The sequence below is a fragment of the Nelumbo nucifera genome, chromosome 1, assembly GCF_055504915.1.
Source record: "Nelumbo nucifera cultivar China Antique chromosome 1, China Antique-T2T, whole genome shotgun sequence".
Classification (NCBI taxonomy): domain Eukaryota; kingdom Viridiplantae; phylum Streptophyta; class Magnoliopsida; order Proteales; family Nelumbonaceae; genus Nelumbo; species Nelumbo nucifera.
Window position 1 is genome coordinate 104,070,186 of NC_142649.1, and position 25,985 is coordinate 104,096,170.

General features: G+C 36.1%; 2 protein-coding genes across 2 annotated transcripts; one reads left to right on the forward strand and one right to left on the reverse strand.

Annotated features, from left to right (window-relative positions):
* Positions 1 to 1,974: 1,974 nt before the first annotated feature.
* On the reverse strand, positions 1,975 to 8,232 carry LOC104608605 (protein CutA 1, chloroplastic-like). Its single transcript, XM_010274638.3, has 7 exons — positions 8,005 to 8,232; positions 7,498 to 7,605; positions 7,295 to 7,409; positions 6,429 to 6,491; positions 3,625 to 3,656; positions 3,258 to 3,352; positions 1,975 to 2,522 (listed from the first exon to the last, which is right to left on the reverse strand). Exons 2-7 carry the CDS (start codon positions 7,591 to 7,593, stop codon positions 2,441 to 2,443), a joined length of 483 nt encoding a protein of 160 aa, XP_010272940.1. The 5' UTR covers positions 7,594 to 7,605; positions 8,005 to 8,232; the 3' UTR covers positions 1,975 to 2,440.
* Positions 8,233 to 14,326: 6,094 nt separating this feature from the next.
* LOC148803647 (uncharacterized) lies at positions 14,327 to 19,312 on the forward strand. Its single transcript, XM_088897009.1, has 2 exons — positions 14,327 to 14,615; positions 19,038 to 19,312. The coding sequence occupies exons 1-2, from the start codon at positions 14,327 to 14,329 to the stop codon at positions 19,310 to 19,312; spliced, it is 564 nt and encodes a 187-aa protein (XP_088753135.1).
* Positions 19,313 to 25,985: the final 6,673 nt, after the last annotated feature.

Genomic DNA, 25,985 nt, shown 5'->3' on the forward strand with positions numbered 1-25,985 from the left:
ACCTGATTAGTCACCCACTTTATCATACTAGTTGATTGGCCGTAAGTTTTTCATATATCATGTATTTTTTGATATCATAGTTGAACCCTTATTAAAAAATGCTTATTCAGGCTTATTTCTCAAATACAAATAAGTATTTATTGACATGATCCTAACCTAAAATAAACACTTTTTCTAAATTCCATTAAGTACTTAAATACCACATGATTGGTCACCCTACTTATGATACTGGTTGATTTGGTTGTAAGTTTTTCTAATATCATGCCTTTTTGGCATCATACTTGAACCCTTATTGAAAAAGTACTTATTCAGGCTGATTTCTCAAATATATAAATTTTTGGGACAAATTTCTTAAATTATCCCTACTGTTTAACTAATTGACAAATTGTTCTCTTGCGGTTTAACTGTTGTCTTAGAGTACACCTACGGTTTCTGACAATTGTCATCATCGTTAAATTGTAACAAAAAGGATAAAATGTCCCTTTTACCCTTATTCTCTACTTGAATGCAATTCCGTTCTTCTTAGCGACCTCAGTTAGGTTTGTTTTGAAGCTTTCTGTTAAATGCCCCGCTTTGGTTCGTCTATGCTTACGGACCCCAATCCAATGACTTCAGTGACAAACTAAGTTACCTCAGTGATGGATACGATCAAGCAAAACATTCCCAATATAACTCCCGTTGCGAACACAGTGAATAAAACCGATGACACTGTAAGAGTCAAAGGAGTTCAGAAGCTGAAAGAAAACCTTCCCAGCTTAAAAAGGCTGGAAGGAGATCGGCTGTTCTGTGAAAAATGTGATTGATGGACCTGCCGGCGAAGTGGTCTCAAACTCTTTCCAAGTCCGATTTCTTAATCTATTTTTCCTTCCTCGGGTCTCTTATTTTCATTGTCTGGAGTTGGATCGATAATTCCCAAGTAGTGTATTTGATCCTTTTAGACACCCCGTGCCTTCTCTATTTCAATTATCGAATTGGATGAAGTTGATTAGTCCTGTTTCTGGTAGGCGGAGGTTCACCTTATAGGATTTATAAAGGGTTAAATCCAAAGCGGGATGAAGTCAAGGATCTTTAGCAAGAAGTAAAGGCTACAAGAGCAGAGATTGAGAAACTGAAGAAAGATTGGGTATCTCGTTTGTAGGTAGAAGGATTCAAAATCACAGATAAATTTGGTGATCCGTTCTATTAGAAGCGGGTTCTTATGAATAATTGTTTCCTATTTGACTTGAATAATGTTAGCCCTAGTATTGTGATGCCGGAGGCCTAGAGCTGCGACATGTGTCGTTTAAGGGGAAACCACCGCTAGTGCAGGGGAGCCGAAGTAGCGGCCAAAATCCAAAGCAATTTCCGCATTCAGAATGAAGAAGTTGACATTGGGAGTCCCATATGCATCTTCTCCATCAACGCATGCAACACAAAATCACACCCCTCACCCCTTAACCTATCAGATTCAGGAACTTTTTTGAAGAAAACGTTTGATCTATTTCTTGTGAAAGAGAAACCCAACTATTATACTTTTTTCTTTTATTGTTGCATTTTTTCAAATGCTGTTCGTTTTACTGAAGGTTTGATCACTTTGAGAAGATGTGCTCCTTCAGGTTTCGTTTTGTTGTTATGTCTGGAAAATAATTGAACTTTAAACCAAACTCTATATTCATGTTTAAGGTTTTTCTTTCATTTCATTTGGTTAAAGCCTTGAAGGACAGAGGTATTTCCTGTTGGCCTTGATGGGTTCTTGGGAAGATGGAGAGAGAGGGAAAGAAATTGGAATAAGGGAGTGGCAGCGTTCTGTGGTTGCCCCGAGAGAGGAAGGGGACAAAGGTAATATTGGATTTTAAAAAAATTTTAAACGTTAGTAGTGTCACTATGTGTACAGAATGCTAACAACAGGGATAGAATTAATCTATTGTCGAATACTCAAAGACAATAGTTACAGAGTAAAGTACAATTTGTCAATTAATTAAACAGTAAGGATAGTTTAAGAAATTTGCTCTATATATTGGCATGGTCCCGACTTGGAATAAGCACTTTTTTCAAATAAATACATAAGAATTAGCACCACCATACGGGGGCTAAAAAAAGGTAAGGAAGTTTACGAGGAGGGATGACAAGTGATTTGGTTACCTAGGCTGGTGATATCCTGGTGAACCCGTGTATATGCTTCACGTAGATAGATTATTCAGTGACGCAAAGAGCATTATGGGGGTCAATTACAAGTCACAGCTCACAACTACCAGTCATAGAATTATGGGGGGCGAGAGAGAGATGACATAAAAACAAATATGCATACTAGTCCAAAAACTAGTGACTGTAAACAACCTGCATAACATGAGAACATGCAGATGCAGCAGCGAGTAGAAAGCACCAAAAAACTGAATCAGCAACTAATCACATGGCTATCTTCAAATACGGGAGGTTACGTTACGTCTCTCTGCCAGGGATATCAGTCCCTCGTACTGTTCTTTAGCCACTCCAGGTACTTGAGGCTGCCACCCTTAATGGGCAAGGCAATGACTTCAGGAACCCTGAAGAAATCACAAAGAAGAAAAAGTCACATACACGATGATATTTTATTTTATCCAAGGCCTTTACGTCAAGAGAACTCTGAAATATCATATTGCACGCCAGCCAGCCATGTTACACATGTAATTGAGTCTAAGACCACCCAATCTATGGGCCCCACGTAGAAGACACCATAGAAATTTCATCTCGGATACATTGCAGTGGAATGGTACAGAGTAGGGAGGGTTCTACAATATGATCCATTTCCATCAAGGAAATGCTAAGCTAGGCCTGAGGACCGAATATTCTTAGCCGATACCTTGCAACCTGTGCTTTTGGAGCACCCATCTCAATGCATGTTTTGGAGTTGTTAGGAACAGGGCAAAAGAATGACACTCAGGGATTGGTTTACCATCAGTACATCTGGGTAGTAGTCCAAGAAGAAGAGAATCCCAAAAGCATTTCTCAGAAGGCAACAAAGAAGAACCCAAAGAGCATAGTAGCCAAATTGCATACACCAAGAACAGCCATTGAATGGCCCAAATTGCTACCTTCTTTCTAACTCCACATAACCTCAGATTAGTTCTTTTCCACCCAAATATGTGAAAAGGTGGAGACAATGAATCCAAACGGACCCAAGAGTTTGGGGTTGTTTTGGGGCTCAGCCTTTCAATTCATGCGCATATGAATGCACAATACACACGCACGCGCACTCACACACACACACACACAGAGAGAGAGAGAGAGAGAGTGAGTACTCATATTCATGATTGGCTCTGACATGCTCTGTCAGAGCTTCCAAAAGGGGTTCTCTGGTCTTGATTATAAGTAGTTCCTCAGAATCCTGATGAATCTGGAATAAAACAAAAAATACTATCAAACCTTGGAAGAAATTAACTTAACCCATATGCCTTACTAACATAAAGTGAATATCCCACTTCTGAAAGAGCGTACAGAATCTACACATTAAGTGTAATGCACATGCCTTCCCTGCTTGTTGGTTTAATGATCAAACCTGAATCTTCTACCTAGTACTAATTTCTGAAAACCTTAAGAATTAAATTATGTATAGTATAAATTGATTTACTGATTTTTCTTTGAACTTGAGAGAATGGAATCCTGTACCTCACCCTGCCACCGATAAAGTGACTCAATTCCTGCATTGTTCAAATTAAAATCAAGAAAGTCAGCTAGAAACTTGCATCGATTTTAGAAAGAGAAACTGAGTGGACTAGAATCACTGGCAACCCAAGGACAGAATGAATGACACAAATAAGAGGTCAATAAACCAAAGGAAACCACTGTTAAAATGGGCATCAAATTAACACTTGGAAGGAGCTTCTTTGGAGAGTTCCCCTGAACTACAAGAATGAAACACTACGAACAAAAGTAAAATAACAAATCATTTTCATCAGATTGTCGTAATAGCTGTTTCCATCACAAATTATGAACTGCAAATTCATTCAGTTTAGATGCAATGATGCATCAATGGTCAAACTGAAATTAGTGTAAATCACAAATACAGTTTAAGATTCACTAAGATGCTCTCAACATATGCAGTTAAGTCCATGATTTAGATTAAATGAATTACTGCATAGGATGATCTACAAGTGGTAGAACCATATCCATAGAACATAGGTTCAGTTGACGTGATACATAAAAGGTAAAAGGTTAATGACGCCTATGACATAGATTATCATCCAACTAGATGTCAGGTATCACCCTGGTACATGTTGGAAGTGGATGGTTAGTACTAATGCCAATGCAGCCCCTAATTGGTTAAACTGATAGCTGCAAGCAATCATAGGTTAGATATCTGAAAGATGCCCCATCTTTGAATTTTTTGTAGATGTCACCTCAAATACTATTTTCGGCTTAGTTACTTATGAAAGGTGAGGAAACCATATCAAGCACTAAAGCTTTTCTGGTTAGCAAGGAACGTTGTCTTTACCAATAAAACAAAAGGAATATTGTCTTTTATTATTTCCATCATCATCATCATCATCATCTTTAAGTATTTATTGTTTAGGTGAAAAGGGTAAGTACTGGTGGTAATTCATTTGTTGACCACTGATAAGGCTCTGGTCCACCACCAACCGGGAAATCAGACCAAGTAGCATAGCTTGACAGTTGATGCCCAAGGCCCATGAAACAATACTCTTCTAGAAATTCAAGCGCACCAATCAAATATACCTATGCAAGGACATGACATCAGCTAGTTGAGAAATCAAACATATAATACATGAGTCCTTGTAAGGCTATATAAATCAAGCAATGATAATTGGCGGGCAAGAAGAGGCAGGGTTCCCTCGAAGAGACCCCTGAGGTGAGAAGTATCTCACAAACTGGTATTAGAGCCAGGTCAGTGAATAGAAGAAGTTTCTCACATCAAAAACAAATATTCTATCATCAGTGGTGGAGGAACACATGGATAAGATTGAAGTTGAGTTACATAAGGTCTCTGGTGTAGCAATTGGATTGAAACCTCCAGCAACTGAGAAAGTGAGAACAAAGGTTCTCGTCTAAGTAGCAATTGGCACTCCAACTCTTGCTTCAACAGGACTGCGAAATTGGACTTTCCTTCATTCTTAGGTGATAATCCAATATCCTGGATCAATGCATGCCGGTGGCTTCGATGCACCTGGAGGAAGAAGCTAGTACTGTGGCTTCAGTGGCATAGGTGTTCTCACCCTTAGATCTCTTGACCTGACTTTACTGAGGCCCTGTGTGCTCGGTTTAGACAATCTGGCTTCAAAGACTTCGATAAGACTTCTCTAAACTCAAAACAAACCGGATCTGTTTGTGATTATCAGAATAAGTTTAAAAAGTTGGTATCTAGGGTATATAGATAGCTAGAAAGGCATTGGTAGGGCGCGCTGTAGGAGGAATAAGGGGAGAAATCCATATTGACGTCAAGGCTTTACAGCAAGCGACTATGATGGCAGTAGCTAGTTTAGCTTGACTCCATGAAGATAGACTTAACTGATTAAGAAAGTTTAGTCAACCTGCAGATCCAATATTAAGAATTCCTCAAAAACCGGATCTAAACTTAAATAAACCAGCAGGACCTAGTTATTTTGCCATTTAAGAAGTTAACATGGGCCAAGATGCATGTACCCAAACCAAATGTAACCAGGCTACGAAGGCAAGTGGCAAGGGAAGTTTCATTGAAGCCAGTTGGCAGGTCTGACTCAAGTGTTGGCTTGCCTGGCCGTGTGGGAGGAAATAGTTAATGAATGAAGGACACATACCAATGTACCATCAGATTGGATGGTGAACAAGCATGACCATCTAATCTTTTCCGCAACTGATCTCCTCTAATCCTTTTGCAAGTTTTTGTGATTTTGTCTAGCATGTGCCTGTAGTCTGAATGTCTTTATTCTTTATTTTAGATCTATTTTTGGTTTAGTTCTAACTCCAATTGCATGCCCCTTCATAGGATCTCTAAACAACCAGAATCAAACCAATCATGTTTAACTTCTTTAACCCTTTTTTTTATGAATAACTTCTTTAATCCCTATTAAGTCTCTTCTGTCCTAAAATCTTGCTTAAACCCATTAGAATTATGAGGGCACACCACATAATCTGCTACACTATTAATTCTTTCCTTCTCCCTTAAAATTATATCCATTGATTCTATGATCAACTTTAGCAACAAAACCAACATAGTTCTTTCAGTTCATGTCACATAATTGAGTGATTCTTTTTAAGTTCCTTTTTCATTTTTGTATTTTTGTTAATATGAAAACATTTTAAAACTACATTCATAATCACAGGGAAAAATCAAAAGTGGTACAAGAAATATTTATGGAGGTTTCTATGACGCACAAAAGCATATCTTACATTCTGTGAATGACAAGCAACATGAAATTGTAAAAAGCAAAAACTCCCTTGAACTCTTCAAGGCATCAAGAAGTTGAATTACATGCCTGGTACTATGTTGACACATGCTGCAAGTTTTTCTTTTATTATGCTCTCTGCCAGTTTCCTGCCTGCACCAAACATTGTATTGATTAGGATTTCTGCACCAGAAACATGCCATTTTAGAGCACTTTGCTGATTATATGTTGAAAGAAAGCCAATCATGAAGTTCAGAAAAAGGCATGCTTAACATAGAATATTAGCCAACCTTTGAACAAAATAGACCACATGCAGCCGTTTTGATGGGAAATGTTCTCTTGCTTGCACAATTTATAAATGGGAAGAGAATGATCAATGATCAAGGTGGATAAAACACATGCCATAACCTGTTTTTTCTTTCAAATACCAAAATTGCCTCCTAAACTTTAACAAATAGTAATCGCACCAAAACTTCATTTCTTGACACATGATTGTCATGTCGAGACATCCCATATAACACAGAACGTGTGTAGCGTAAATTGCCAAATTCAGGTTAGTTTCCAGCAAAATAAGCAACATAGCATGTAGTGCATGGAACTTCATGGCAATGTTCAATACCATGTTATTCCATCCTATTATAGACACAAATCCATGACATCTGATCATTGCTCGAATAAGAATCCAATACAAAGCTGAAAAAAAAGCATGGAAGGAAGATCACGGAACTAACAAGGGAAGCCAGAATAGGAAGCTATGACGATGGTAAAACAACAGAAGTTTTGCAGTGGCAATGATAATAAAGACCATCAAGAAGTCTAAACTAATAAAGAGATACCAATTCCTACAGAATTTTACCGTGACAATAATAAAACAACCGAAAAATGAGAGCGTTGTGAGTCAAAAACAAAGTTAAACTCCCTCAGTCAAAGGTATAAGCTTTTCAAGAATGACAAACCTGCTTCTCTATTTGGTACAGTAACATAAACGACAATACTTGGAACAATCGTGTTTTCTCCCATTCCGGTAGAATGAATGCCTCTGGCAGATGCTTTTTCAACAAAGCGCGCAACCTAAATAATTACAACGCAGAAATGAATATGGATGAGACACCAAAAATTTTACCCAAAAAAAAAAAAAAAAAAGAATGAGACACCAAACTGAGGATAGAAATCCATTTGGAAATGAAAGTTTCCAAGGCGCGCTGCGCTTATTTTGCAGATTACAACAATACGGAGACATCACTTCATAAGGCATTGGTCAGATCACCTAGAACCGAAGTACAGATCTAGTTAACATTTCATATTACAGAATATATTTCATGAAGCATAAAAGTATTAATCAAGAAAAGGGCGATGATATGGAACTCTTAGGAATCGTAACTTAGGAAGAATGGATACAAAGAATCATTTTTATCTTTACGTTCTAATACTCGATTCTACTTCTGACGTTTCTTTTACCAAGATGAAGTTTTACAGTTCCAATTTTAGATGAAAACCAGTCGAGAATTACAAGAAAAAAATGTCATAATTGACTAAAAAGAATAGAGCAAAGGGACGGAGGGTAGAGTGTATAGATGATCAGGTAAAGAAAATGAAAGCTTAAATAAGTTGAGGTACCCTAGAAAGCAGAGAGGGGCGCAAATGACAGAATGAAACAAGAGAATACCGTAAAAGATCAAAAGAAGAGAAAGGCAGAGACTGTATGCAGCCAGGCCGGCAAGAAGAGGAGAGTGCTGGGATGAAATCGGCGAGACCCCAAACTCCGCATGCAAAAAGCTCCGACCAGAGGTAGTCGACGACGAGCAGAGCACGAGAATAAGAGCGAGAGAAAATTGACGAGGCTGGCTCTACGAGATTGATGCCATGAGCCCATGACCCTTGCGATCCTTACATGATGTTCTCCATTGAACCAGAATACATACAAGCTATCATTGTATGTACACGTGTACCGTCAATTCTTAACCCACCTGTCGCTGTCAGTTGCGATCCAGTTGGCAGTGGTTCGGATTGACGGATCTGCTCCTCACAAATGGGCGCCTCACATGCACATATGTGTGTGAGGCGCCAGGTGTGAGTAGCAGATCCGGTCCTGGGTAAAATTCGGATCTGTTCCTCACACCGACCTACATCCCCGTGTATTGGGATTTGGGAAGTGGGAACATCTCTCGTGAGGTGTGCCTGTGAGGTGCGCTCTATGAGGAGTAGATGGAATAGGATTTGTTCCTTACACATGGGCGCCTCACGCACATTCACGTGCATCGGGAACATCTCCCGTAAATAATAATTTACAAGTACAAGAGATGTTCCCAATGCATGATAGGATGTGCATGTGAGGTCGGTGTGAGGTGCCTTATGTGAAGAGCAGATCTAGTCTCGGATAAAAAACTGGTCATTTAGGCGGATATGAGCATAGTGTTTGATAGGGTAGGGTCTAGGGATTTCTTCCCTATAAAATTTTGCATAAAGGAGTGGTATGATGGAATTGAGATCACTTGTCAATAAAATAAATTCCAACACCCTACAAGGCCATCATAAAAAGTGGGACCCACCATGTATGAGATGTATGGTGTAGAACTTGTTTTGTTGGCAGGTGATCTGGATTCGGTATGATGGTATTTATCACTGATGAAGATTTTTGAGAAAACGATGACGAAGGCAAGACCCCGCTTTGCGTTCTTCTTCAAATCGGATGATGAAAACGTTTGAGAAATCTTATTTCTTTTGAAAAGCCCAAGATCAACAACTCTGAAAGATAGGAGGAAGCGTTCCTCTTCAAATCGAAGACGACAAGAATCTGAGATTCTCAAGGTCTGAGAACGATGCAGACAAGGGGAATAGAGGAAGAAGATGAGAAAGGAGAGAGAATAGAGGCGGAGGGGTTGTAGCGGAAATCTCATCTGGTCATTGACATTAGGTTGCATGCCGATGCCCAGTTCTGAAACTCGGAGATCTCCGACCTCTCTCCACCGATCTTGGGAAGCGTGCAATAGGGGTCTTATTTGCCTTCTCCTCTTGGCTTTTTCTTCTCACCATTGCACCGTCATGTGCAATATGGGAGATATTCCCATTGTACAAGATAAAATTGGTGTTGGAAGGATTAGAATTCATCATATGTATCCACAAACCATGCTAGATGGTTGGATGAATTTAAAAAATTTTTCTAATCTATCTTGGGAACCAATTTTCTAGTGATTTTGAAAAACTGAATTTTTTGGATCAATCTTGTATTAAATCGGACTAGATTTGAAACCAAAATTAAAGATGATTGTACTTGATATGGAGACTAGAAATCACAACTCCCAGAGTGAATGTTTACACTCAATATCAGTCCCAAAACCACCTCCAACTAAAGATGGTACAGTGTACAGGAGAAGCCGGTTCAACACCACTGTTTTCAACAAAACTACTATCTAACTTGTTTGAATCGAATGAAGTTGTGTGAGCCTGATTTCCCCAACGTTTTTCTTGTAAAAATTCAAAGGAAAAACTAATAAAATCAGTTCTTGTAATGATTAGGTTGTGATAGGGTTTCTGAGAGAGAAGATAGAAGAGGAGAGAGCAAGAGAGTGAAGAGAACAAGTTCAGTTTGCCCTCTTCCTCTTAACCACTTTATATGGAACACTTTCCTAATCTAATTAGGAGATTATCCAAATCTGATTTAGATCTAGACTCTTTTAAGAGATCCTCTTAAGAGGATAGGTACTCCATACCTAGAACCACGCCTAGTTTTGACCCAAATTACATGGCAACTAAGTTGTTATGTGATAGTTTAACTAACAATATTAGTAATGGGCCTTAGGCCCACTTTTTTTAAAGGCTCACGTCCCCAAGTGTTGCAAGGCCACTTTGGGCCTGATATTGTATGGCGTGGGACCCTACAAAGGTCTCACACAAGTCCATAAGGGTTCGGTCCTACCTTTAAAAGAAACTAGGTTGAATTCACTACTCAGGGCAATGAGCCCCTGACCCAATCAACATTGGTTTAGTTTGGGCTTAAACTAATCTTGGATGGATCCTGAGATTAAAACCTTTTGCAAACATTTTTCATAAAATAATAATATAACATACAAATACATTTTGCAAAATTAGATTTTAAATATAGTTGAAATATTGCCAACAATTTAGGTTTCCATTAGAGAGAGTGTAAACTCCGATGTTCTTTTTGTCCAGCAAAGGGGCCAATCCTATTTGACCCAAGGTTTTAAATTTCGAAACGACCGACTAAATGCTCATTTGAGTCACCTTTAATTATGTCATTTAATACGTCATTAAATGTTATTCAAGTCAAATAACTTGTTAAAAAATCAAAGAAACAAGTTTCAAACCCAAGTCATTTGCTTACAACAATAATTAATTAACCATTATGCCAATCTTAATTGCTTATTAAAAGAACATGCTTTTTATACTTAAAGTAACCTGTCTTGCCTTGGTGGATGTTTCCCAACAAATGCTAAAATTTGATTATTAATATTTATATAATAATAAGATGAATACAAATTATATTTATTTATTAAAAATTAAAGTATATATTAACTTGTATACATAATAAATATTATCTAAATCTATATATAATAAATATTAACTAATAAATGACTTCAAAAAAATATTAACTAATAAATATTAGTATATATATAGACACATACATTTTAGTTCTTCTATTATTTTTCAACAGTTACTAATTATATCCCGATACTTTATATAAATCAATAAAGAATGGTTTTTATGTTCAAATAAATTAGTTATAATCACATAAAGCTCATTTTTATTGTTGTTAATATTTTTTAAGAATTTTTTTGGATTTTCTAGTATATTCATGCGTATTTTGATTTTTCATCTGTATCTATGTATTTCCAAAGCGTATCTTGATACGTCTCTTAAAAATTACCTTTCTGATACACCTTGCATTTTCGATACTTTGAACCTTAATTTGACCCTTAATGGATCTCCTTGGTTGGAACTTGGTATATCAAAAACAACCTAGTCCAACACCCAGTGTAGTACTATAATCAAGTCTGGGGTATAGTATAATTTTATAGTTTTGCCCATCTATCTCCAAGGTCCAAGGAATAATATGAAATTGGTCAAGGTTTAGTGTTTCTTCCAGACACCCACTGCCTATTCTTTGGGTCTAACCCTATTAGTTGAGACAAGTTGTTCCAACTATTTGGCAGTACATTAGTATTAGCCTTGTTAGGATAAACTTTCCAAATTTATCCAATGCCTGAGAACATTCTAAACTAACACAAGTCTCATAAGTGTCCAATTCAAGGGATAACACACAGAAAATATACCAATAAAACCATGAAAAAATAATGCACTTTATTCATTTACAGATAAATATTTATAAATGTATCAGTTTAACACTTGGGTAAGGAGCCTGAGCGCCCCCCCCCCCAAGAAAAACAAAAAAAAAACTTTTGGGCCCAAGCTAGCTTGTGTTGCTGGTTGGATCATTCTAGGCTTGGGACCACCCAAATTGCACCCCTAAGTGAGTATTTCTCTAGCCGGAATAAGCAATAATGAATGAATGAGTTTTGGATTATATGCATAATACAACTCTCCTGATTTCCAATACATCAATCAAGTAACAATGATTCATGAAAAAACTACCATGGTATCAAATACAACCTAGAAGTTAAGAACCATCACCATGCTTGACCTGAACTCCCAATCCATGGCTGCAAGTGTTGTGAAGATGGATTCTACCTCCACGCTCCATCCCTCTTAAAGATGGCAATTTGACCTGTTCTATGTGGTTTTGTCCTGTCTTGCCCCCCGATTGGGGCAATATTTTTGACCAATGATCGGGTTTGGGGTGGATTGCGGGGAACCCAAATCTCTAAGATGGTATTTGTCCACCATGTCCCGTTCTAGTCCCTGAACCCTTCCCACCCACTAATATAGTTCTAGGTGGGTATAGAAAAATAAAATAAATGTGCAAATAAGGATGACGAGGGTGGGGCAGGGCAATCTTTTATATTTTATTTTCTATTCCTTCTTTCTCTTTTTTAGTTTTCTATATTAAGTTGAAGTGTGATTTTCTTATCCAGCGTTGCCAATTGCCCTTGCCTCTATTTTGGACATTTGTTTGAAGTGCAATTTTGCACGAGTACAGACATATGAAGAGCACAAATTGTGGTTTGCTTTTGCTTAAGATTCTACTTCATGTTACTTTTCAGGGCCAAGAGGGGGGGATCCAAGGGAACTGTTAGCGTATTCTATCCACATTAGTATCCTAGAATTAAGGAAAGATAGTCTTATCGAAATTAGTATCCTATCATTATCTCCTTAATTTTAGGAGAGATAGTTCTATCGAAATTAGCTGTACATATATGTGGATAGAATACGCTAATGCCCCCTATGGTTCAGAAATGCACACGCTGAATACAGTTTTCTATGTAAGTTTTCTCTCTCCCCTCACTTCTCATCCAATGATTGCCCCCTATGGTTCATCCATAAATTTTGGCTCCCCTCATGAAAAATTCCCGACTCTAACCCTGTTTTCACGTCTTATTTTATTTCAACTGCAAGGTAAACAAAGGTCCTACTCTATGACTGCAACATGGGCTAGGAACACCCAATTAGAAATAAACAGGTCAGTTGCCACACATCTAGTAATAATATGGATGTGTGACATGTTTATTTTTAAAAGCAAATAAGAATTTGTAATCAAACTTGTTTTCATACCATTCTTTTGCATCATAATAGTAAGGTGAAATTGCATTGCAAAGAAACGATACGACAAACAAGTCCACCTCGTAGCAAATTCTTCTTCTTTAAGAAAGAAAGCTGGATTTTTGTTCAAGTTTAAACTTTAAACAAACTATTAGCTGGTGCAGAAGTGCTTAGGCTCTGTGTGGGAAGAGAGCAAATACAAACATGGACAGTGCAAAAACTTATACCGTACATATTTGTATATGAATTCTTCCCAAACATAGCCTTAGTTAATCTTTTCTTAGACCGATATGGGATCTTCTTTCCAGACCCAAGATGACCCTCCAAAATTAAACAAAACTAAAACAAAATAAATAACGGTGGTACTTTAATTTCAAGTATGTTGCCACTGCCAGTATTCTCGTATTCTTGGAGATGCCAATTACAGTTGTTGTTGGTTCTGTAGCTAACATTGGTTGAACTACCAAGTACTAACTAGTTCATAGAAGCATGAAAAGGGTGATCAATGCTATCCCGGCCCAGAAGGCCTGCTTGTCCAGCCCGCTAACTTTTGAGCCTGGGTGTAGGATTTTATCCAACAAGCCTAATCCGCCCAGATGCAACCAGGTCCAGGCCCAGGCCCAAACTCTTTTTTCTTGGGTGGAAGGGTACTTAAAAAAATGATATTCAAAGCAATACACCATAAACATCAAACTATTGGATTGGTTGGGCTACCCCATTGTAGCCCCATGAGAGAGAGAGAGAGAGAGGGAGATCTATATTGTTAAGCCACTAGGTCGACCCAGTGTTACATACCAACAAATTCGTAGTTCTCTGTCAGTCTTCTTTCTTGAGCATTCTCTTTTGTGGTTTGGGTGACTGGGAATACTCTATTATATGAGTGCACATTTACTAGTGGCCTGTGGGTTGTTTTGTCTTGGTGACCGATTTGCAATCACCCAACTGTACCGTAAGGGAAAAATGCGATTTTAAGGAGAGTGACCAAGTGGCACGACTCAGCCCTCCCTTCCTCTACAATTCTCAGTCTTGTCTTCACAGTTCTGCAACACTACCGAAGTTTGGTTTGGAAAGCATTCACTGATAAGTTCCATTTTGCCCTATTTATTATCATTTTCCAATAATCTTAAAACCGCATTATGGAACCTATCTCTGCTAACCCCATCATGAGAAACCAAATACTATCAACAGTTCCCGATTTCTCAAAGATTAAACCTTTCAATGGAACCAACTACAAGCGTTGGAGATAATGCCTTCTGTTTGCCTTAGAACAATTAAGGGTAATCTCTACTTTAACTGAACTGAACCAATTGAACATGGAGGAACCAACCCATTTTGTTGTTGCAGAATATTGGATCATGATTGACCACCTCTACAAGAACCATATCCTGAATTGCTTGTCCAATAAATTGTACAATGTTTACTTGTCTTACAACTTTGCCTATGAAATTTGGAATGCTTTGGACAACAAATACGCTCTAGAAAATGCTGGAAATAAAAAATATGTGATTGCCAATTTCCTGCATTTTACTATGAAAGAAGACATGGATGTGTCCACCCAAATAGATGAGTTTCAGGTGCTTGTGGGGGAATTAGCAAAGGAAGGCATGATGCTGCCAAATGAATTTGTTGCCAGTTCTCTCATAAAAAAATTGCCACATACATAGAATGATTTCAAAACAAGTATGGAGCACAAGAGAAAGAACACTTTTGGACTAAGTAGTGGTTCGAATCAAAATAGAAGAAAAGAATAGAAAGAAAGATGAAGATGAGAAAAATCATATTTCCAAAACCAATCTGGTAGAGGAAATGATTACAAAATTCAAAAAGAATGTAAATGTGAAAAATGATCAGAAATTCAAGAAGCAACAAAAGAAAGGAAAATTCTATGTATGTGGCAAACCCGGGCATTACAAGAAGGATTGTCGTTATCAAAAGAAGAAAGACTTTGGGAAACCAAATGTCAACTTAAATGAAGATGTCATTGCAGTAATGGTTACCGAGGCAAACTTGGTTGATAAAATGAAGGGGTGGGTATTGGATACTAGTGCTACAAGCACATATGTGGAGACCATGGCTCATTCTATGAGTACGCAACTCAAACTGAAGGAGAGCAAGTCTTCATGGGAAACACATAAACTTTGAAGGTCATTGGCAAAGGAAAGGTGCTATTGAAACTGATTTCAAGATAGATTCTGATGCTGAATGATGTGTTGAATGTGTTAGAAATAAGGAGAAACTTGGTATCGGGTGCACTCCTCAACAAAGTAGGACTGAAGCTCACATTTGAAGCAAACAAAGCCATGTTAACTAAAAATTATGTATTTATTTGGAAATGATATAATGTTGGTGGATTATTTGTACTGAATATTTCTAATATTATTATGAATAAGAATGATTTTTCTTCTACTTATATTGTTGAATCATTTGATATTTGGCATGCTAGATTAGGACATCATAGTGCTCTTTATTTAAAACAATTATGCAAGTTAGAAGTGTTGAATGTTCTTATAAATTTTACAAGTGAAAAATGGGAAGTATGTGTAGAAGAAAAATTTACTAAAAAGTCTCATGAAGGTGTAGAAAGAATATCCAAACTACTACAACTTGTATATAATGAGCTAGGGGATCTTAAGTTTCATGAAGTTAGAAGAGGAAAAAGATATTATACAGCCTTCATAGATGACTTCTCCAGATATGCAAACGTTGTTTTACTCAGACCAAATGATGAGGTTGAATAAGATTTTTATAATATACAAGATTGAAGTAGAAAATCGGTTAGGAAAGAAAATAAAAAGACTTAGAACACATAAAGGGACTGAGGTGGCATTTGATAAATACGAAATCTGAAGTATGAAAAGTTAAAAAGATATTATTTGTTTCTGAAATTTAAAAAGCAGCATAGATGTTTTTCTACTTTTTAGAGGGTCTGAATAGATAATGTTGTTTGTATTGGATCAATTATGCAACATTTGGAATTACTTGGTTTTACTATTTCACCCCTAGAACAGGCTATTTTGTAATTTTGAATGTTGTTAGCACTATTTCATACATTATCATTCAAAAAATCATTAAACAATAAATAATATTAAAATCAATAAAATGTTATAAAATATAAAAAATAACAACTAAAAGTACATTATTAAAAATTAAAATAATATTGAAAATACGAATAAATTCCACAAAGAATGAAAGAATATTTAATAATTAGTGAAATAATATATTAAAATGTAATAAAATATGTAATATGTAGTAATTAATAAATAATAATATATTTAATAATTAATAAAAATAAAAATTAAAAAATAATTTATCAAAGATTCAAATAATATTGAAAAATTATGAATAAATTCTATGAAGAAATAAAAAATATTTAATAATTAGCAAAATAATATCTTAAAGAGTATTAACTTATTTAATAATTAATAAATCATAAAATGTTTAAAATCTAATACAAATAAAAATTATAAAAATTATAAAAATTTAAAAACAAATTATTAAAAAAATATGAAAAATACTAATATATTCTATGAAACAATGAAAAATATTTAATAATTAGAAAAATAATATCTTTAAAAGTAATGAAATATTTAAAAATGAGTAAAAAGTGTTTAATAACTAATATGAATAAAAATTAATAAAATATGTAATGATTAATCAATAAAAATATAATTAATATAAATAAAAATTATAATTTCAATTCTTAAAAATTAAAAATAAATTATTAAAAATGTAAATAATATGGAAAGTACTAACAAATTCCATGAAGTAATGAAAAATATTTAATAATTAGAAAAATAATATCTTAAAACATAATAAAGTATTTAATAATTAATAAAAATAGAATATTTAATAATTAATGTTCATAAAAATTAAAAAAAAAATACTTTGCTTTCTAGCATGGGAAAGCTTTAAGGGTGAAAGTTGGGTCTGTTTGGAATAGATTAAAATCAATGCTTCCTTTAACTGGTGAAGCTCAAACTAATGGAAAGGGTCTTGAAAAAGCTGCTTGTGTAGGAGTTAAGACATTGAGGGAACCCAAAATATGGGTTCCAAATCTATATGTAACCATTGCCAACGATGACTATCTATTGTTATTATTTTGATCTACCTGTTACAGCAAATGGTTCATGTCTTGCAACAAAACAGATTGTGCAGCAAAGTTGTTTGTGATGTCCAAGGGCAAACAAAAATTTCTTGAGGCTCCTGTTTAGCAGCAATGGTGTGTACTAGGTGTAGTCAAATATGCCATCTATCCATTATCATCCTATCCAACACAATTGATCAGAACCTTCCTATTGCAGCCATAGCAGTGCAAAGAGGGAGAAGGATGGTTAATTCCATCTATCACAAAGTAACCTAAATATACAACAGAAATAAACAATCAATTGATCACATCATACTTAATAATGGATATCCATTGGCATTAGCATTGGCACAAGAACATTAAAGAATTGGAGATCTCAGCAGTACTGCATTACTCCCCTTATATTAAAGAATAAATGTATGTAACTGTGTATAGAAATATATATATATGACTTTAGAAAAAAATCATCCTAAGGCCATGCCCTAAACTTCTTCATTTGGATATCATGCCATTGCTATACAAAAAAAAAAAAAGAATCCCTTCCAATGTCTGATTTATAGTAGCTTTTCCATCTTAACTCTCTTGGAACCCATTTTAGGATGACTTGGTTCTCAAGAGCTTCAGAATCTCATTGAAGATGTTAGTTGATCTCCACAGGCCTTTGGCAACCCCTTTGCCCCACTTAATAGGATTTTCTAGATATCCTTTTGATATCTTTTTCATTTTAAAGCATCTCTCCATTGTTTTTCTTTGTGTTTTTATTTCTGTTAGTGTCGTAGGGGTACTATTGTAATTCCCCTCTTTATGTTATGATTTAGCCGCCCTAATATAAATACTAAAAATCTGGCACCGCCAACATCCTTTGAGCTCTCAAATCTCTCCTCTCTCCTCTCTCTTCCTCTCTTTTCTCTTCTCTTCACTTCAACTTCTGGACAAGATGGTATCAGAGCGGGTTCATCTGATTTGAAAGGAGATTGAGTCCTCTATCTTCTTCCTCATTGTGTTGTTGTTTTATTTTTCTTTGAAGAACAAAGGTATTTTTTTTGGACTGATCTTAGAATCTTCGTTCTATTGGATGTGAGGTGATCAACACTTGTACCTTCCTTTTTTGTAGGATCAAGTGATCCTTGTAGTGGTTGTAGGTTGGAGGTGACCTGTATGTGCTACGAGAACAACTTTGTGGAGTGTGTATAGGTCGGAGATTACCTGTGTGTGTTGTGACAGCGGTGTAGTGGGTAGTTTCATAGTTTGTAGGTTGTTGATTACCTGTAGGTGTTGCAACAACAATATAATTGTTTTTTTTTTGGTGATTAAAGTACTGTAGTCGATTTAGAAGGTGCCTATAGTTTTTTCCTGGTGCAGATTTTTTTTTTAGAAATAACACAGTGTGCGAAAGGGAAAATAAGTTGGACAAGTCAGACAGTTTTTTGTTTGGTGAAGATTCAACCACTTTTAGTGTGATCTAAACTAGCTATTATGAATAATGAAGACTGAGTGGGGGTATGGATTTATCCTTTCCTATGGCTGTCATACCTCTTGATGGTCTAAAATACTTGGAGTGATCGAAGGGAATCAGGCTATACATTACTGCAAGGGGGAAAAATAGGCTATATAAATGGAAGAATTAAAAAACCTAATTCTAAGAGTGTTGAGCATGAGAAATGGAACCAAAATAACAACATGGTAATGTCATGGCTCTTAGTGTCTATGCAACCTCAAGTGAATAAATTTTGTGTGGGCTGAAACCATTTATGAGATTTGGGAACAAGCCAAGTCAACCTATTCAAAATTGAGATACTATGCAAATATCTATCAGTTACAGGCAGAATCCTCTACTTGTAAACAGGGGGAGAGGAGTCTGTCTATGTACTACTCAGACTTTTCTTCCATCTGGAAAGAGTTGGATCACTATTAGAGTGTATATTGGAAATGTGATGAAGATGCGAAAGCATATAAGACTCTTGTTTCTCAGCAAAGGGTCTTTGCCTTCTTCCTTGGCTTGAACCCTATATGTGAATCCATTAGAGTGCAGATCCTTGGAAGCAAGAATCTCTGTTCTGTTCAAGAGGTATATGTTCTAGTACAGTCAGAGGGAAGTAGAAGAAATATGATGAATAATTCTGGGGGAGATGCAATTGTGTTGGCAGCAAAAGGAAGTGTTGTTATAAGTGGGGGAAATCCCTTTAAGAAGGGAGACTCAAAAAAGGGTGGATGACAAAGAAAAATTATGGTGCACCCATTGCTAGAAGCCTCGATACACTCGTGACACATGTTGAGACCTTCATGGGAAGCCGAAATGGGCTCAGGAATTGAGTAAGAAACATAGTTCAGATTTGAATAAGAAGTTAGGACAGCAAGGTTCAAGAAAATCCATTACAACAAACATGGCTACTCAAGAGAACATCCCCCTACTACTATTGCAATTCATACATACACCATTGATTCTGACCCTAGGGAGGATATCATTAATTCCTTCCATGATCATTTAGAACTTTATGGTAGGGCAATTCGCCAGATGGATGCCCCTCCTCCATCAGCTTCACATGCATCTACATCAGGTAATTCTGCCATAGCGTCTCATTCCTCTGACTCTCCTTGGATAATTGATTCTAGAGAGTTAAAACGTATGACCGGTAAGTGTACCTACTTTCAGACCTGCCATTTTCTCTTTGGAAGAGACAAAGTGAGACTGATTGATGGTTCATTCTCTACCATAGCTGGTCAAGGAACTATTTCTCTTCCTTTTGGTCCTATACTTTCTAATGTTTTACATATTCCTCAATTCCCTATTAATTTGTTTTCTGTTAGTAGTATAACCAATTCTTTAAACTGTTTAGTAACCTTCTTCCCTTCTTATTGTGTAATTCAGGATTTGGACTCAGGGAAGATGATTGGTAGAGGGTGTATGGTGGATGGTGTCTACTTGTTGGAGAATAGGGCTGGCCTTGCAGTTACAGAGTCTAAGAGTCAGTTTATTAAGAGTCTGGCCTATTTATGATACATTCGTCTTGGTCATTTATCATTTGATTCCTTAAAGATTGCGTTTCCAAAGTTGTTTAAGTCAATGTCAGTGTCAGAGTTGATATGTCAAACTTGTTAGTTGAGTAAACAATTAGAACTCATTTTTCTTTAAAGAATAATAAATCTGAATTTCCTTTCCATATTGTTCACTCTGATGTTTGGGGCCTAGTTACTTTACCATTTTAAAGTGGCTACAAGTATTTTATTACCTTTATTGATGATTATTCCAAATACACATGGGTATATCCCATGTGAACTAGGGATGGAGTACCAAAAATTATCCAAGATTTTCAAAGAATGATTTTCACCCAATTTCAAACCGAAATATAAATCTTTCAATCTGATAATGCAAAAGAATACTTCCATAATGATCTTATGGAGTTCTTTTCTTCACGTGGATCACTCCGTCGTAGCTCCTATGCCCGAATACCACAACAAAATGGTGTTGCTGAAAGAAAGAACCGTCATCTTTTTGAAGTAGCTCGGGGATTATTGATTCATATGAATGTCCCCAAACATTTTTGGCTTGAAGCTATCCTTTGTGTTTCCTATCTCATTAACTGCATGCCCTCTCAGTGGTTAGAGTACAAAGCCCCACATCAGCTTATGTTTCCCAAGGCTCCTCTTTTGTCTATTCCTCTCTGTGTTTTTGATTGTCGTTGCTTTGTTCACAACCTGTCACCCACTCATGCGAAATTGGATCCTCGTGGTATTCTTTGCATATTCTTGGGGTACCCTACAAATCAAAAGGGTTACTGGTGCTTTGATCCCGTCTCTCGAAAATATCATGTTTCTATGGATGTCTCCTTTTTTTGAGAGTGGACATTTTTTTCCTGTTTCTCCTCAGGGGGAGTGTAGGCATGAGGACAAACAGGTTCAAAATCCTCCTTTACCTCAGATTCAGCTCCCTCCTCTACCCGATCCTCCTCCCTTCCATGTTTTCTGTCGTCGTCATAAAGGCCAACCAAGTTCAAGAGTTGTGGAGCATCTAGAAGTTGTACCACCAATGCCATCAAATTCTCTGGGGATGGATCCTACCCAACGAGGTACTTTAGTTCCCATTATATTTTTGACCCTATTGTTATTGATACCTCTAGTGCTGATGATCTTAACCTTCCTATTGCTCTCCGGAAGGGTGTTAGATCTTGTACCACCAAGCACCCCATTTCCCATTTTGTTTTCTATGAAAACATCACATTCCTTTTGGGCATTACTCTTTTCCATTGATAGTGTTCCTACTACTAAGAATGTGGCAAAAGCTTTCTAAGTGCCTAAATGGATAGATGCAATGAAAGAAGAAATTAATGCATTACATAAAAAATGGTACATGGGAATTGGTGGATCTTCCTAAGGAAAAATAACCAATTGGATGTAAATGGGTATTTATAGTGAAATATAGGGCTAATGGCACAATGGAAAGATATAAATCTCGTCTAGTGGTAAAAGGGTTTACTCAAGTGTATGGAGTGGATTATACAGAAACTTTTGCACCAGTTGCTAAGATGAACTTCATTAGGGTTCTCTTCTCTTTAGCTGCTAACTTTGGTTGGGACCTTCACCAATTGGACATCGATAATGCATTCCTAAATGGTTATTTAGAATAAGAGGTGCACACGATATAACCCCATGGTTTCAGGGCTCAAGGTAATGAACAAAAGGTATGCAAGTTAAAAAAGTCATTATATGGCCTAAAACAATCACCAAGAGCTTGGTTCAGCAGATTCTAGGTAGTTGTACAACAAAAGGGATACAAGTAATGTCAATCTGATCATACATTGTTTGTGAAAAGAGGGGAAGGGAAAATTGTAGCCCTAATAGTGTATGTTGATGATATAGTTATCACTAGTGATTGGAAAGATTTATTTCAAAGATTGAAGGGATTTATCGTTACTCAGTTTGAGGTGAAAGATATAGGTGCTTGGAGATACTTTCTTGGAATTGAAGTTGCATAATCACAAAAGGGTATCTTCATTTCTCAAAGAAAGTCTGTCCTAGATCTGTTACAGGATACAAGAAAATTGGGAGTGAAACCCATTGATTCTCCTACTGATCCTAATAACAAATTAAGTGATTACCTAGGTGAATTCATTAAAGATGTGAAGCAATTTTAGAGGCTTATGCAGTGAATGTTCTTAGTCAATTCATTCATGCCCCTAAGACCACCCACCTTGATGCAACTGAAAACATTCTCAGATATCTTAAGAAATTCCCAAGTGTAGGTTTATTGTTCCAAAAGCATGGGCATTTGAAGGTTGAAGTGTATATTGATGTAGATTTGGCGGGATCACTGGATGATAGGAAGTCTACCAGTGGCCTTTGTGGAAAGAAACCTATTCACTTGGAGAAGCAAAAGGTAGAATGTGGAGGCTAAATCTAGTGATGAAGCTAAATATAGAGCAATGTCTCATGAAGTGGTTGAAATAATGTGGCTACAAAATCTATTGAGTGAATTGGGATTTACAGTTGATGGACCTATAACTTTATATTGTGACAACAAAGCAGTTATAAACATTGCTACTAACCCAGTACTACATGATAGAACCAAGCACATTGAGGTAGACAAACATTTTATCAGAGAAAAGGTTGTCAAAGGGGAAGTGTGCACCCCCTATGTTTGGTCCGAAGATCAACTTGTAAACATCTTCACAACTTGAGGAGACAAAGTTGGGCATGATTGATATCTATGTCTCAACTTGAGGGGGAGTGTCAAAAGGCTGGTTATAAGTTGTTTTTCTTTGTGTTTTTATTTCTATTAGTGTCGTAGGGGTACTATTTTAATTCCCCTCTCTTTATGTTATGATTTAGTCACTATAATATAAATACTAAAAAGCTGGTGCTGCTAGCATCCTATGAGCTTTCAAATCTCTCTTCTCTCCTCTCTCTTACTTTCTTCTCTCTTCTCTTCACTTCAACTTCTAGACAAGACTAACCAAAAGAAATATTGATAAAAGAAAAAAGGCTATATAAATAAGTAAATTGGGGAACAAGTTATCATTATTTGTTTTCTTCATCTTATGAATATTTTTATTAAGCTCTATGCAATTTCTTTATTATCCTCACTATGTCTAGCATAATAACTAAATGTATAAATTGATAGAATATGCCTCTTTTGATTTTCCCTTTGTGGCTTGGATGATTATATATGTATCCCATGGAATTGCTCTGTTGTGTGTGGCTAGAAGATTATCTCCCCTTAGATTCTTAGGCTCCTCTTCATCAATCAAAGCATCAAATTAACCATGTCATACAAGGGGTCCTTGCACAAAATCAGAATTATGTTTTTTTTAACATCTTTCATTACCTATCCAGCTTCAATCATTTGTTATTCTTTAGTTTTTACCAATTTTATATACAAGCCAAAAGAATTGAGGGATAATAAGGAGAGTGAAGAAGATTATAGGATAGATTTTGTGGCACAAAGCTCAAGAATCACTAACTAGTTATAGATAATGCAATATTAAACTATTAATATACTATACTGGGATCCTTTGATATCAATCTATAAAATGAATGATCAAGACAAATTGATCTAGCTTTGTAGCATTTCATAGAACATGTCAAGATGGATACCACTTTGGTAGAAACTTTGAAATTTTTATAATATGTTTTTTTAAACATTTATAAATAAAGTGGTCTTGCTTATTTGGAGAGCTCAAAGCAGTTGATTCATCTTAGCTGAATCTTCAACTTAGCCCTCCCAAAAGCCATTATATTTTTAGTTATCAACTATGATTGATCACAAGAAAAAAAGCCTATAGATCTACTGCTTTAGCAGCAAAACATGGTGTTGAAGCACCATGATTGAAATATTGAATGAGAGCTAATACAAGTTAAATCTAGTTTATTCAATAAGACAATTAGGGAGCATATTTTATAATGTGCCAACTTTTCATTTTAAAAGGAGCGAGTTGCTTCTTTCCAAGTTTTAACCCTGTTTGATTTCTAAAAGAGGAACACTGGCATCTCAATTTGACTAAAGCTAACCATTGAAGTACACATCTCCTATGGGCTACATAATCCCATCTAAAACAATTACAAAAAACTCTTGCTAACCTTTGAAGTTCACATCTCCCAGCCCTAATCTTAACAATAGTGAACCTAAAGCAATATCTCAAATGACATGAATAAAAAAATTGGAGACTTGAATTGATCCCTCAACCTCAATCATGTTCACAATTCATGACACCCTAGCTAATCCAAATATATCATTAGAATAGTTTTCAAAGTGCACTAGATCTCTACAAATTTTGCCCTCATAGCAGTACTCCTTACTCGTACACATGTAGCAAAAGGGAAGCTTTCTGCATTAAAATTCAAGAGACCCCATGCTTACTATTGCTTTGATGTCCTCGGAAGTCAGAAGCCTTTCAAAATCATAGCAATTTAGAGGTAGTTACACATCTCTGTGAACTAGAAATACAAAAGCATCCCACCTAAACATGCATGGAAAATGTTTTCATCATCAAGCTCAACTAGTGAGATACAAGAACCATGAAGCAAGTAAAAAGGGACTGAGTTAAACTCCAAATGATAATTGAATAACCCAAGTTAACAATTCTTTACAATTAAAATTTAATTTTAACTAGCAATGGGAGAAAGTCTTCTATTAATGTTTCATAGAATATATCCAACCATCTGTAGCTAAACCATCACTATTTCATATAACAATGTCATCAACTTAATGGTCTTTAAATGGATACAAAGGAAGCTTTCCTTCGAGGGTTTGGTAAAATATTATTGATTCTATAAGAGGAAAATGGACTAGAATCTATAAATCCTTCCAAAACCAAATCATGAATCAGAGAAAAAGTTACACAAAAATCTTCTAAAGTTTCCCTATCAATTACACATAACAATGTTAGAATTTGTTTTTATACCTAAAACTTAGCATGTTCCCAGAAACCCTAGAGCCTCCAGTCGAATGCTATATGAAACAACAATGAAAATGGAACAACAGAGAAAAATAGAATGCCAAAATACTCACTGTCACCGCTACTTCAACATTGCTTAGAGTTGACCAATCAAATGCTACCTAAAACCACAACGAAAATGGAGAAAAAAAAACAAATAAGCAGAAAATGTTCGAATGTTAGAACCCTAGAAAAATATAAGAAAAATGAAACATGATGAGTTGAAGAACATACCTACGAATAGAACCTCGTGCGAAAAATCTCCTTACTCGAACTAGGAGAGGAGTTGAATGGTCTAATTTTTTTAGTTTATATGAAGGGCATTACGGGTCATTTCAATATTGTATGAGGGCATTTTTGTCTTTCATGCACATCTGAAATGCCTTTTAGTCTATTAAGCACCTGGTTCGACTCTTTTCTATTTAGATCTGAAAGTGGGTTTTAGATTTGCCAATCAGACCCAAACCCAAATGTAGGTGGCATATGAAAAGCAACATTTTTAGACTTTAGAGTCTGAAAAGTTCTATCAAATGCCATCTGAGTATGTTAAAGAAACCATCAGGAAATCCTTTCAAGAAAATGAAATTATACATGAAACTATAACCCCTTGCCAACCTGAATCTAATGGAGTTCCAAAAAGACTTAATAGAACATTAAAATAAATGATAAATACCATGTTTATTAGTTCAGGTGCACATCTGAACTTGTGGGGGGAAGCAATCCTAATGGATTGTTACCTATACAATATAATACCTCCCAAGAAGAAAGGACAAATACCATTTGCACTTTGGCATAACAGGTAACCCAGTTTAAGCTACTTAAAAGTTTGGGATTGCTTAGCAAAGGTTGGAATACCTGCACTTAAAAGAAATAAATTGGGACCGAAAACCTGTGGCTGTGTATTCATTGGATATGCACAAAATAGTGCAGCTTATTGATTCCTTGTAATTAAAACTA